Source organism: Oncorhynchus mykiss, chromosome 2 (assembly GCF_057628025.1).
Source record: "Oncorhynchus mykiss isolate SJ-2025 chromosome 2, ASM5762802v1, whole genome shotgun sequence".
NCBI lineage: Eukaryota > Metazoa > Chordata > Actinopteri > Salmoniformes > Salmonidae > Oncorhynchus > Oncorhynchus mykiss.
In genome coordinates this window covers 43,510,420-43,522,791 of record NC_143023.1, presented here as the reverse complement: position 1 = coordinate 43,522,791, position 12,372 = coordinate 43,510,420, and the positions used below count along the sequence as shown (strand labels likewise).

General features: G+C 42.0%; 1 protein-coding gene across 4 annotated transcripts in view; it reads left to right on the top strand.

The window, feature by feature from the left end:
* The window catches only part of LOC110490335 (receptor-type tyrosine-protein phosphatase U), a 322,183-nt gene that overhangs the window by 240,726 nt on the left and 69,085 nt on the right, over positions 1–12,372 (top strand). For all 4 annotated transcript variants that reach the window (XM_021563683.3, XM_021563669.3, XM_090200408.1 and 1 more), the window contains exons 13-14: positions 3,458–3,494; positions 9,711–9,849. In XM_021563683.3, the coding sequence (XP_021419358.3) occupies positions 3,458–3,494; positions 9,711–9,849 (176 nt within the window). The remainder of the gene's footprint in view (positions 1–3,457; positions 3,495–9,710; positions 9,850–12,372) is intronic.

The following is a 12,372-nucleotide window of genomic DNA, read 5'->3' as shown; positions in this document are numbered from 1 at the left end:
TGAAAGTAAAGGGGCTGAATAATTTTGCACGCCCAATTTTTAAGTTTTTGATTTGTTAAAAAAGTTTGAAATATCCAATAAATGTTGTTCCACTTCATGATTGTGTCCCACTTGTTGTTGATTCTTCACAAAAAAATACAGTTTTATATCTTTATGTTTGAAGCCTGAAATGTGGCAAAAGGTCGCAAAGTTCAAGGGGGCCGAATACTTTCGCAAGGCACTGTATGTAAGAATGTTGTTCATTGACTACAGCTCAGCATTCAGCACCATAGTACCCTCCAAACTCATCATTAAGCTTGAGACCCTAGGTCTCGACCCCGCCCTGTGCAATTGGGTCCTGGGCTTCCTGACGGGCCGCCCCCAGGTGGTGAAGGTAGGAAACAACATCTCCACTTTGCTGATCCTCAACGCGCACAAGGATGCGTTCTCAGCCCCCTCCTCTACTCCCTGTTTACCCACGATTGTGTGGCCATGCACACCTTCAACTCAATCATCAAGTTTGCAGACGACACAACAGTGGTAGGCTTTATTACCAACAACAGCGAGACAGCCTACAGAGAGGAGGTGAGGGCTCTCGGAGTGTGGTGTCAGGAAAATAAAACAAAAGAGAGGATCGTGGACTTCAGGAAACAGCAGAGGGAGCGCCCCACTATCCACATCAACAGGAAAGCAGTGGAGAAAGTGGAATTTTTAAGTTCCTTGGTGTACATATCACCGACAAACTGAAATGGTCCACCCTCACAGACAGTGTTGTGAAGAAGGCGCAACAGCACATCTTCAGCCTCAGAAGGCTGAAAAAAATGTGGCTTGTCATCGAAAACCCTTACTAACTTTTACAGATGCACAATTGAGAGCATCCTGTCGGGCTGGATCACTACCAGTTACGGTAACTGCACCGCCCCAAAACCACATGGCTCTCCAGGGGGTGGTGCGGTCTGCACAACGCATCACCGGGGGCAAACTACCTGCCCTCCAGGACACCTACAACATCCAATGTCACAGGAAGGCAAAAAAAGATTATCAAGGACAATAACCACCCGAGCCACTGCCTGTTCACCCTGCCTCCATCCAGAAGGCGAGGTCAGTACCGGTGCATCAAACCGAGAGATAGAAAAATAGATTCTATCTCAAGGCCATCCAGATTGTTAAACGGCCATCACTAGCACAGAAAGGCGGCTGCCTACTTACAGACTTGATATCATTGGCCACTTTAATAAATGGAACACTAGTCACTTTAATGACGCCGCTTTAAGAATGTTTACATATCTCGCATTACTCATCTCATGCGTATACTTTATCCTACACTATCTATTGCGTCTTAGCCACTCTGTCACTGCTCATCCATATTTTTTATATTTATATATTATTATACCATTCCTTTACTAGATTGTGTATTAGGTTTTTGTTGTGGAATTGTTGATATGACCTGTTAGATCTAGAAGCATAAGCATTTCGCTACACTCGCAATAACATCTGCTAACCATGTGTATGTGACCAATACATTTTTTTTTTATAATCCTAATTTGTTCCTTAAGTTTCTGTGTTTGGTTAATTACATCTCAGCAGCGCAAATGTTTTATTTTGATCTGAATAAGCTTTGTTAAGGATCAACATTACGGCTATAAGTGGTCCTTATAAACATTGGCAGAGACGTTTAAAAAGTGAAACAGACTAACAATATTTGGCATTCACTCATGCTAATGTGCTGGAGGTTTGCTGTCAAGCCTCTGTGCAATTGCTTTGATTGATGCATGTAAAGAGGCACTTGAAAGAGGGTGCATTCTGACTGGCTCTTTGAAGACCATAGCATGGGCAGCATTTCAGTCACAGTGTGTCTCCTAATGGCACACTCACACAGGCTAACCTGAGTGTACTGTAGTAACGATGGCTGCCAGGGCTGCCAACCCCTCTGGCATGACTGGCACAGTTTGTGTTGGCGGCAGGGCACCAGTGTCCCCTATGTGGGCTATTTGTTTCTGCTCTCCAGATCACCAATTAACTCCACTCTTCTGCCTTCTACACCCAGACTGACGACGTGCCAGTATGGATGGTTTGAGCTGCAAAATATATCACCTCTACTTTCTGCATTACACATTTTTCTGTCAAATGTAGTAAACCAAGTCTGCTCAGTCTTATTCCCCATCACCCGGAATGGTTTGAAAGTCTTCATAATTTGTTTGCTGACAGATCTGCTTTTGGAAAGCCAGGCTGGGCATTATCACACAAGCCAACGTATTTATATGCGGGACACGTTCGATTGGAGAACCATCTAATGAGTGAACATGTAGTTCATCTGAAATGTTCTGACGAGAGTTTAAAAACAGCATTTATTTAGTTTTGCCTGTATTAAGCACAAGTGTTAAATCAGCATTGGATTCCTGCATAGATTCCTGCAAATGATTGCCTTGATGCAGTGAGGAATTGCCCCTGTATTTTTATGGGCTGGTTTCTGTCTGTCTTGATAGTCTTCTAAGAGCCCATTGTATTTGAATGTCCAAAGCATCCTGCAATTACATTTTCATAGCGTTTACTCATACTAAAAAAGAGAGCTGAAAGTGTGTGAATGTTTTAGTCAGTTTGTTTGAGGATCGTTTATATGTGTGTGTGTGTGTGTGTGTGTGTGTGTGTGTGTGTGTGTGTGTGTGTGTGTGTATATATGTCTTCAATATGCCTCCCTACGTGTCTGTACTTTTTAGAACAAAACATTTGCCTAGGTTTAAGAGTGGGTTTAGGAGGAAGTCAGCTTGAAATGGGTTTTCAATAAAAAAAAGGCAATTTAGCCGCAGTTTGAGAGGAGGGCTCTTGCTCCTTTCCGGATGGGCAGATTTGCATAATTGTCCCATAAGGCCTGAATTAGCGTCTGTAAATCTTAATTTGATAATGTATCTCCTCGTTGAGGTGGCAAGACGGAATTGGATTACGGTCTTAATTCTCATTAGTGTTGTTTGACAAAGGTCCTTTTCATAACACCAAGATGTCATCAGCTGACATTTGAAGGAAATTAATTCCTTTTTATAGCGGCATATTGGTCCAGGGCCATCTTCTCAATTCAGTTAATTTCCCTTTCATAAAATCTTCCTTTCTCTCTTTTAACACTTCACCTCAACTCTTGCCTTTCATATTGATTAACATTCACTGGTCATATATCATTGTAAGTGACTATCATTTTAGCCGATTGAATGCCTCCTCAGTATTCCACTCATGGGGCTCTATTTTGAGTGTATTTCAATCCAATAAGCTGGTCTCTAAAGATGTAAGACAATCCAACAGTGAATGTTTGTCTAATTTTCATCTGTTGAAGATAATGTGCTTTGTGATTTTATTGTCAAAATAACATTTTCATTATGGTTCAGCCAAAATAGTATATAATGCTAGGTTCATCGTTTCTGCATTCTACAGAATGCAAAGCATTGGCAATGTTCCCACCTCTGATCTCTGTATTCTCTCTTTTTTTCAGGAAAGCAGAATAAACTGCATCCGAATAGCCCGCAAAGGTAATTCAACATTAATATTTTATGGACCTTTTATGGATCTCCCCGAGTCTCTGAAGTCCTGTAGGCTTTACTCTAGCATGTTGACCTTACACTCTAAATGCAACTCCAAAGATGAAAAGATGTGTTGGGTTCAGGTCCAAACACTAGTCTTTGTGCTGGTATTCCAGACATTTACAGTAGATGGAGTTTAGCATGTGGGAGAAGCAGTGGGACTTCTCTGAAGATCCATGTTGTTTAGTGATGAGGCAGACTCCTGTGAGCTTTCCTCTCCTTGCCTTCAGAGAAAAGGACAACAAGCAGGGAGAGATTAGAGGTCAGGCTTTCATCATGATTCTTTGGGTGAACACAACCATATCAAAGGCAGTTCCACTGTTCCCGTCAGACAGCTACACTACTCGGAGGGGGAGGGAAACATCTGAGGGCTTTTGACCCGTCTGCTCAAGAAGGGCCCTTCACATCAAAAACACAAATGTAACTACTTGAGCCCATCAATATGAGCAATGTTTCTCACCCCTTCCTCCCCCCACTCTCTATCACCCTGCCACAGGGACTCAAAAGAACATGAAAAGGGCATAGAAGTTGAGTCCTGATGGCACCACAGGCTCTACCCCACTACTGTTGTGCGCTGTCGGATCGTGGTGACTAATAGCCATGTATTTATAGTTATCATAGTGCTGCAACGGTAAGCTAGTCTTGCTAGTAAATTGTCTTGGCAAGGTGTACTTTTCGGTGAAGATGTCTTTTTTGTGACTGAGTAATGAAAGAGACCAGGCTCTCTTGAAGCATGAAGCCAAAAGGCAAGGCAAGTCATTTTAGCTCTGAGTCTCACTCCATCTGCTCCTCACAGACACCCAGTTGGGCTTTGATTAATTACGTCTTGACACATTGATGAACATTAAACAGTACGTGCCTCTTGTCTCTGGCACATACTGTAGGTGGGGAGAGAGACAGACAGAGAGAGAGAGAGAGAGAGAAAAAAAACGTAAAGGGCCTTGATGAGAACCCTATGGAAATGTATTTGAACATTCAGCCACATTGTACTTTAACCCCCAAATAGCTTTCAAATTGGTTAAGATCAACATGAGATACTTTTTAATCAGCCTTTTAACATCCTTCTTGAAAAACAGGAAATAACATCGTGTCCGACAGGGTTAAGTAAGAAGACCAGCTTTCGAAACTACAACTGATGTAACTAAACTGACAAATAGGATTCCCCAGTGTCACACCCTGATCTGTTTCACCTGTCCTTATGCTTGTCTCCACCCTCCTCCAGGTGTCGCCCATCTTCCCCACTTATTCCCTGTCTGTTCATCTTGTTTGTCAAGTCAATCCGCGTTTTGTCTCAGCTTTTCCCCAGTTTCTCTTTTCCTCGCTCTCCTGGTTTTGGCCATTGCCTGTCCTGACTCTGAGTCCACCTGCCTGACCACTCTGCCTGCCCCTGCCTGCTGTCCTGTGCCTTTGCCCCTACTCTTGATTTCCGACCTCTTCCTGACCTGACCCTGTGTCTGCCTGCTGTCCTGTGCCTTTGCCACTACTCTGCATTATCAACCCCTGCCTGCATTGACCTGTCGTTTGCCTGCCCCTGTTGCTGTAAGGACCATTGTTACCTCAACACAGTCTGCATTTGGGTCTTACCTGAAACGTGATACCCAGATTATAAAAAATGTCATATTGTTTGGCTTAATAGAAATTCGCAGACTAAATGTGGCAAGATGATCGTCTCTGTCCAGGGTGTTAGTAAAATAAATCAATTATTTTCACCCGCAGCCATGTTATTAGGTTGAAAAATATAGGCCTACTCCTGTATTTCACATGATGAATTGAAGTTATATATGCCTTCTCCGTCTCTCTGTGTTGGTAGGAACAAAGTCTTTAATTAATCTTCTGCCAACTACAGTGCCTTCAGAAAGTACTCACACCATTTGACTTTTTCTACATTCTGTTGTGTTACAGCCTGAATTTAAAATTGATTAAATTAGGCTTGTTTTGTCACTGGCCTCAACACAATACCCCATAATATCAAAGGGGAATTATGTTTTTTGAAATTTTTACAAATGAATTAAAAATGAAAAGTGAATATGTATGCAACCCCTTTCTTATGGCAAACATATTTAAATTCAGGAGTAGAAATGTGCTTAACAAGTCACATAATAAGTTGCATGGACTCACTCTGTGTGCAATAATAGTGTTTAACATGATTATTGAATGACTACCTCCTCTCTGTACCCCACACATACAATTATCTGTAAGGCCCCTCAGTCGAGCAGTGAATGTCAAACACAGATTCAACCACAAAGACCAGGGAGGATTTCCAAAGCTTCGTAAAGAATGGTTAATTTTTAAAAAGCAGACATTTAATATCCCTTTGAGCATGGTAAAGTTAATGATTACACTTTGGATGCGGTGTCAACACACCCAGAATCTGGCGTCCTTCATAACTCAGTTGGCCTCATGGGATTTCACCATGAGGCCAGTGGTGACTTTAAAACAGTTTCAAGAGAAAACTGAGGATGGATCAAAAACATTGTAGTTGCTCCACAAAACAATCCTAAATGCCAGAGTGAAAAGAAGGAAGCCTTTTAAAAAAGTAATATTCCAAAACATGCATCCAGTTTGCAACAATTCATTAAAGTAATACTGCAAAAAAAATGTGTCAAAGCAATTCACTTTTTTCCCTTGAATTCAAAGTGTTATATTTGGGTAAGAATACATTACTGAGTTCCACTCTCCATATTTTCAAGCATAGTGGTGTGTTGTGCAATGTTATGGGTATGATTGTAATCGTTAAGGACTGGGGAGTATTTCAGGATAAAGCGATGAACGTAATGGAGCTAAGCACATGCAAAATCCTAGAGGAAAATATTGGGCAAATGTTGCACAATACAAGGATTAACATCAACGGGGCTGTAGTGGAGCGGGTCAAGAGTTTCAAGTTCATTGGTGTCCACATCACCAACAAACTATCATGGTCCAACCACGCCAAGACAGTTGTGAAGAGGGTGCAACAAAACCTTTTCCCCCTCAGGAGACTGAAAAGACTTGGCATGGGTCCCCAGATCCTCAAAAAGTTCTACAGCTGCACCACCAGGCACATTCTGACCGGTTGCATCACCGCCTGGTATGTCAACTGCTCGACATCTGACCGTAAGGCGCTACAAAGGGTAGTGCGTATGGCTCAGTACATCACCGGGGCCAAGTTTCCTGTAACAAAACCTATATAATAGGCGGTGTCAGAGGAAAGCCCATAAAATTGTCAGAGACTCCAGTCACCTAAGTCATAGACTGTTTTCTCTGCTACTGCATGGCAAGCAGTACCGGAGCACCTAGTCTAGGACCAAAAGGCTCCTTAACAGCTTCTACCCCCAAGCCATAAGACTGCTGAACAATTCATCATTGACCCCCCCCTTCCATTTGTTTTGTACACTCCTGCTACTAGCTGTTTATTATCTATGCATAGTCACTTCACCCCTACCTACATGTACAAATGACCTTAAGTAACCTGTACCCCTGCACACTGACTCGGTACCGGTACCCCCTGTAAAAATCCTCGTTATTGTTATGTTATTTTGTAACTTTTTTTTATTTTTACTTTAGTTTATTTGTTAAGTATTTCCTTAACACGTCTTGAAATGCACGGTTGGTTAAGGGCTTGTAAGTAAGCATTTCACGGTAAAGTCTACACTTGTATTCTGAGCATGTGACAAATGAAGTGCTTCTACAGAATATTGACTTAGATGTGTAAATACTTATGTAAATTCGATATTTCTGTATTTTTAATTTCAATAAATTTGCGCATATTTCTAAAAACATGTTTTCACTTTGTCATTATGGGGTATTGTGTGTAAATGGCTAAGAAAAACAAATATATTTAATCAATTTTGTATTCAGGCTGTAACATACCAAAATGTGGCTTAAGTCAAAGTGTATAAATACTTTCTGAAGGGAGGCTGGCTGAATTAGTTATACCTGTCACCCTTGCATGTCAAGCATACTTGTGATACACAAAAAGATGACCTGTGATACTCATATAAGGAACCCCAAGGCTGTATCCACTCTGTCAGAGGATTTATAAGGCTCAGAGTCCATTAGTCGATGTGATCTGTACACCAATGACATCTATGGTAATTATCTGAATAAATGTGATAGACTGTAAAAAACATTAGTGTCAGAGTACATACAAGGCTGCTAAAACTTTGGGGCTATCCCTTAGTATTGATCAAATCCTATACAGTATTTGGTGATTTTTCATAAGAAAAACTCTGGGCACCAACCACAAACTTTTCCAAATTGTACTGTAAGAATTCTCTCCCATAGGGATGTGGTCGATGAAATGCCCCTGGGCCTGGTTGCACAAGAAGAGGGCTAAAACATGGCTTCTTTTCCCTTTCCTCTTGCCTCTGCCCCAGATCTCATTCTGCTCTTGTGAGCCTCTTCATTCCAACCGCTAGCTATCTAGACCTCTTTCCTTAGGCCAGCTCTGACTTTCTCCTCCACTAGAGAATGGCTGTGCTGTTCCTAAAGGCACAGTAGGGCTGGTTGCAGGGCTGGTTGCAGGGCTGCTTGGGCTGTAAGGAGAGGCTGACACTACACAGAGAAAGTAGATCAGTGGGTTACTGCTACAAGACCAAAAAAAGCTTCCATAAGTGTAGAGCTTTGTGCCAGTGAGATGAGTAACTTGCTATTATAATAATGGCCTTTACTGTATCTTAGACACTGGGGCACCTTGAAATTATACTGGGGAAAGGGGAATACCTAGTCAGTTGCACAACTGAATGCATTCAACTGAAATGTATTTCGTATTTAACCCAACCCCTCTGAATCAGAGAAGTGCGGGGGGCTGCCTTAATCAACATCATTGGTGCCCAAAGAGCAGTTGTTAACTGCCTTGCTCAAGGGTAGAACGGCAGATTTTTTCACCTTGCCTGTTAGGGGATGTGAACTAGCAACCTTTCAGTTATGGGACCAACGTTCTTAACGACTAGGCTACCTGCCACCCTTACTCTACTGTACTCGTGTGTATTTAAATAAACCACACTATCATCTTGGATTTAGATTAGTGTTGTCTTGGATTTCACCACAAAAAAATGCTTTTGTTTTGATGTGGCATTAAACATTCTGTGGTTATACAGAATGTCTTTGTCTTCAAGCAAAGTCACATTCATTAGGGCACACAATTGAAAAGCGAAAAGGTCTAGGTAGGCCCTATCTATTTCAGTCTGCGGTTCTTCTGTTTGGTGCCCGTTGAACACGACCCAGGTACCAAGTGTGGCAAGCTTGTGAAGACCCTCCACAAAACATTCCCCCAGTCCTAAACAACTTTTATCCCTGGCCTCATACAGTATATCTCAAACCTCCTTTCCTGTGTATCACTCGAAGACACAAAGGGCTCTTATTGTCAAAGAAGATGCAAACCTTTCCCCATGGCTATTAAAAGAGCAGAGAAATATCCAGTATGATTCACCTATTGAAAAGCACGCACATGACAGTGGTCTGTTTGTGTCTCCCATCCAATTATTTTGTCTAATGAACACAATGTGTCTATATTAGCAGGAGCTATTGATGTGGGCACCACCCTTGTAAGTGTTTTTATCGTACATTCTGGTAGCCGACAGAGTTTCAATATGTAACATTTCCCATTTCCCATGTCCCTTGAAACATACTGCCATATAAATAAATTAAACCGTGCGAATGAATGCACAGATGTGGCGGTAAAGAGTCAGTCTGTTTTGAAACATTCTATCTTTTCTCAGCGGTCAGGGTGGTTAGTGTCAGTCCAGCCATTGTGATATGACAGTGATGACTGTTGTGTATGTTAAGCATTGATTATTGATCTGCATTTTAAGCCTGTACATTTCTTCCTATATCCTTTTTTCTGTCCCCCTCTTTGTACATTTTTATTTAACTAGGCAAGTCAGTTAAGAACAAATTATTATTTACAATGGCGGCCTAGGAAGAGCCTTGTTCAGGGGAAGAATTACAGATTGTTACCTTGTCAGCTCGGAGATTCAGTCTAGCAACCTTTTGGTTGCTTGCCCAACACTCTAACCACTAGGCTAGCTGCCACCACTCTTTCAACCCTCTCTGTCTGTATCTCTCCTTCCTTCTGTTTCTCTCGCTCTGTCTCTCTCCACCCCCATCTCTGTCCCTCCTCCTTTGTCTCTCCCTTCATCCCTCCCCATCTCTGCTTCCTCCCCTCACTTCATCTCTCTCTCTCAGCGGCATGTAAGGACCACCGGCGGGCTCTGGAGGTGTCCCAACACTCAGAGGAGATGGGGCTGATCCTGGGGGTGTGTGCTGGGGGCCTGGTGGTGCTCATCCTGCTCCTGGGGGCCATCATCATCATCATCAGGAAGGGGTGAGTCACTGGCCCACATTTTTATACCACTTCTCAGTCCTCACTCAGTCAGATTACCACACAGGGTGGTAAATAAGTTGTTTCCTAACTGACAATTCTCTGGACCACACAAACCATCTGTAGAATGTTGATGCTATTTTTTTAATTCTACTCTCGAGTCTTCCCTAGAACTCGTATTTGCCTTTCCAAAGTGCCAGGTTGTTTTGAAGAGAGAACATGTGACAGGGAGGGAGAGAGAGAGAGAGGGTTACACCCTTATGGTGTATCAGAGGGACCACACCGCTCTCATCTGCAGGGCTCGTTTGAGTGTGAAATATTTAATTAAATGCAAATACAATTCAATTACTCACTTACTGTAATTACGCACGCCGGGCAGAAGCGTGACCCATAAATGAGAGGATAATTGGGAGGGAAAAGGTGTGCTTTAGGAGATGATTAGCCTAGCCGCTAGCTCCCAAAGGTCTCACCTCCCCGCAGATGGTGACAACGAGAGGGTCGTCCCACACACCTTTATGGCAGCATATGACCCAGACGTTACACCCTACTCATATACTCCCTTTCACAGGAGTGACTTGACACTGCCTTGAGGGGAGTGTCTGGGTTTTGCCCGCTTTTTAATGGGCCCACTCTATGATATTTAAATAAATTTTGTGGTAATTATTGGGACAGTGAAGTTTTTTTCTTCTTTTGGCTGTATACTTGACAAGTTTGGATTTGAAATCAAACAATTTGAGGGTATTTTCATCCATATTGGGTGAATCGTTTAGGAATTCCGGCAGTTTTTGTACATAGTCCCCCCATTTTAGGGGAGCAAAAGTATTCAGACAATTCACTTGTATTAAAGTATATGTGTCTTAAAGTAGTAAAAAATAAGTATTTGCATTTTCAAATTCATAGTATGCAATGACTACATGAAGCTTGTGACTCTACAAATTTGTTGGATGCATTTGCTGTTTGTTTTGTGTTTCAGATGATTTTGTGCCCAATAGAAATGAATGGTAAACTATTTGTCACTTTTATTGTAAATAAGAATAGAATATGTATTTAAACACTTCTACATGAATGTGGATGCTACCATGATTAAGGATAATCCTAAATGAATGTGAATCATGATGAGTGAGAAAGTTACACATGCACAAATATCATACTCCCAAGACATGCTATCCTCTCATCATTACAATAAAAGGGGAGGTTTGCATTTTTTGGGAGTATGATATTTGTCCATGTGTAACTGTCTGCACTGTAATCTCATAGTCCTTGTTTGATTTCAAGTCCAAACCTTTGGAGTATAGAGCCAAAAGACAAAAAATGATTCACTGTACCAATCATTTCGGAGAGCACTGTATATACCCCTAATTCTTGAGAAATATATAAATGCCTCATGAGCTTAGTTCCAACCCCATCATAACTCAGAGTTTGGTCTATGCTTATTCAGAAATAGGTGGACATTTCCCAATTAGGTAAAGAGGGTTGTTGAGAGTTTCCAGTCCAGCTGAACAGGCATTATACGTTTAATTTATTTTCATTTAACCTTTTTTAACCAGGTTAGTCTCATTGAGATTAAAAAACGATTGTTCAATTGAGACCAGGCCAATATAGCAGCACATTCATTTTCATTTACAAATAAAACACAAAGCACTATAGTTAAAAAAAAACATACATTTACACATTGAGCAGGCATGTTGTAGGGAGAACTCAGTTCATATCGTTTCCAGTCTGTTAAAGCATCAGTTAACCCCCAACAACTGCTCCCCGGGCACCAATGATGTCGATTAAGGCAGACCCTGCACCTCTCTGATTCAGAGGAGTTGGGTTAAATGCGGAATACATATTTTGGTTAAATGCATTTTGTTGTGCAACTGACTAGGTAACCCCCTTTCCCTATATGTAGCCTATTAAAATACACTATATATGCAAAAGTATGTGGACACCCCTTCAAATTTGTGGATTTGTCTATTTCAGCCATACCCGATGCTGACAGGTGTATAATATTGAGCACATAGCCATACAATCTCCATAGACAAACATTAGCTGTAGAATGGCCTTACTGAAGAGCTCAGTGACTGTCAACGTGGCACCGTCATAGGATGCCAACTTTCCCGCAATCAGTTTGTCAAATTTCTGCCCTGCTTGAGCTGCACTGGTCAACTGTATGTTCTGTTATTATGAAGTGGAAACGTGTAGGAGCAACAATGGCTCAGCTGCAAAATTTTAGGCCACACAAGCTCACAGAACAGGACCGCCGAGTGCTGAAGCTCATAGACATTGTCTGTCCTCAGTTGCAACACTCACTACAGAGTTCCAAACAGCCTCTGGGAGCAACATCAGCACAATAACATAGTTGGGAGCTTCATGTAATGGGTTTCCATGGCCGAGCAGTAAGCCTAAGAGCATCATGCTCAATGCCAAGCATCGGCTGGAGTGGTGTGGAGCTCGCCGCCATTGAACTCTTGAGCAGTGGAAAAGCGTTCTCTGGAGTGATGATTCACGCTTCACCATCTGGCAGTCCAACGGACGATTCTG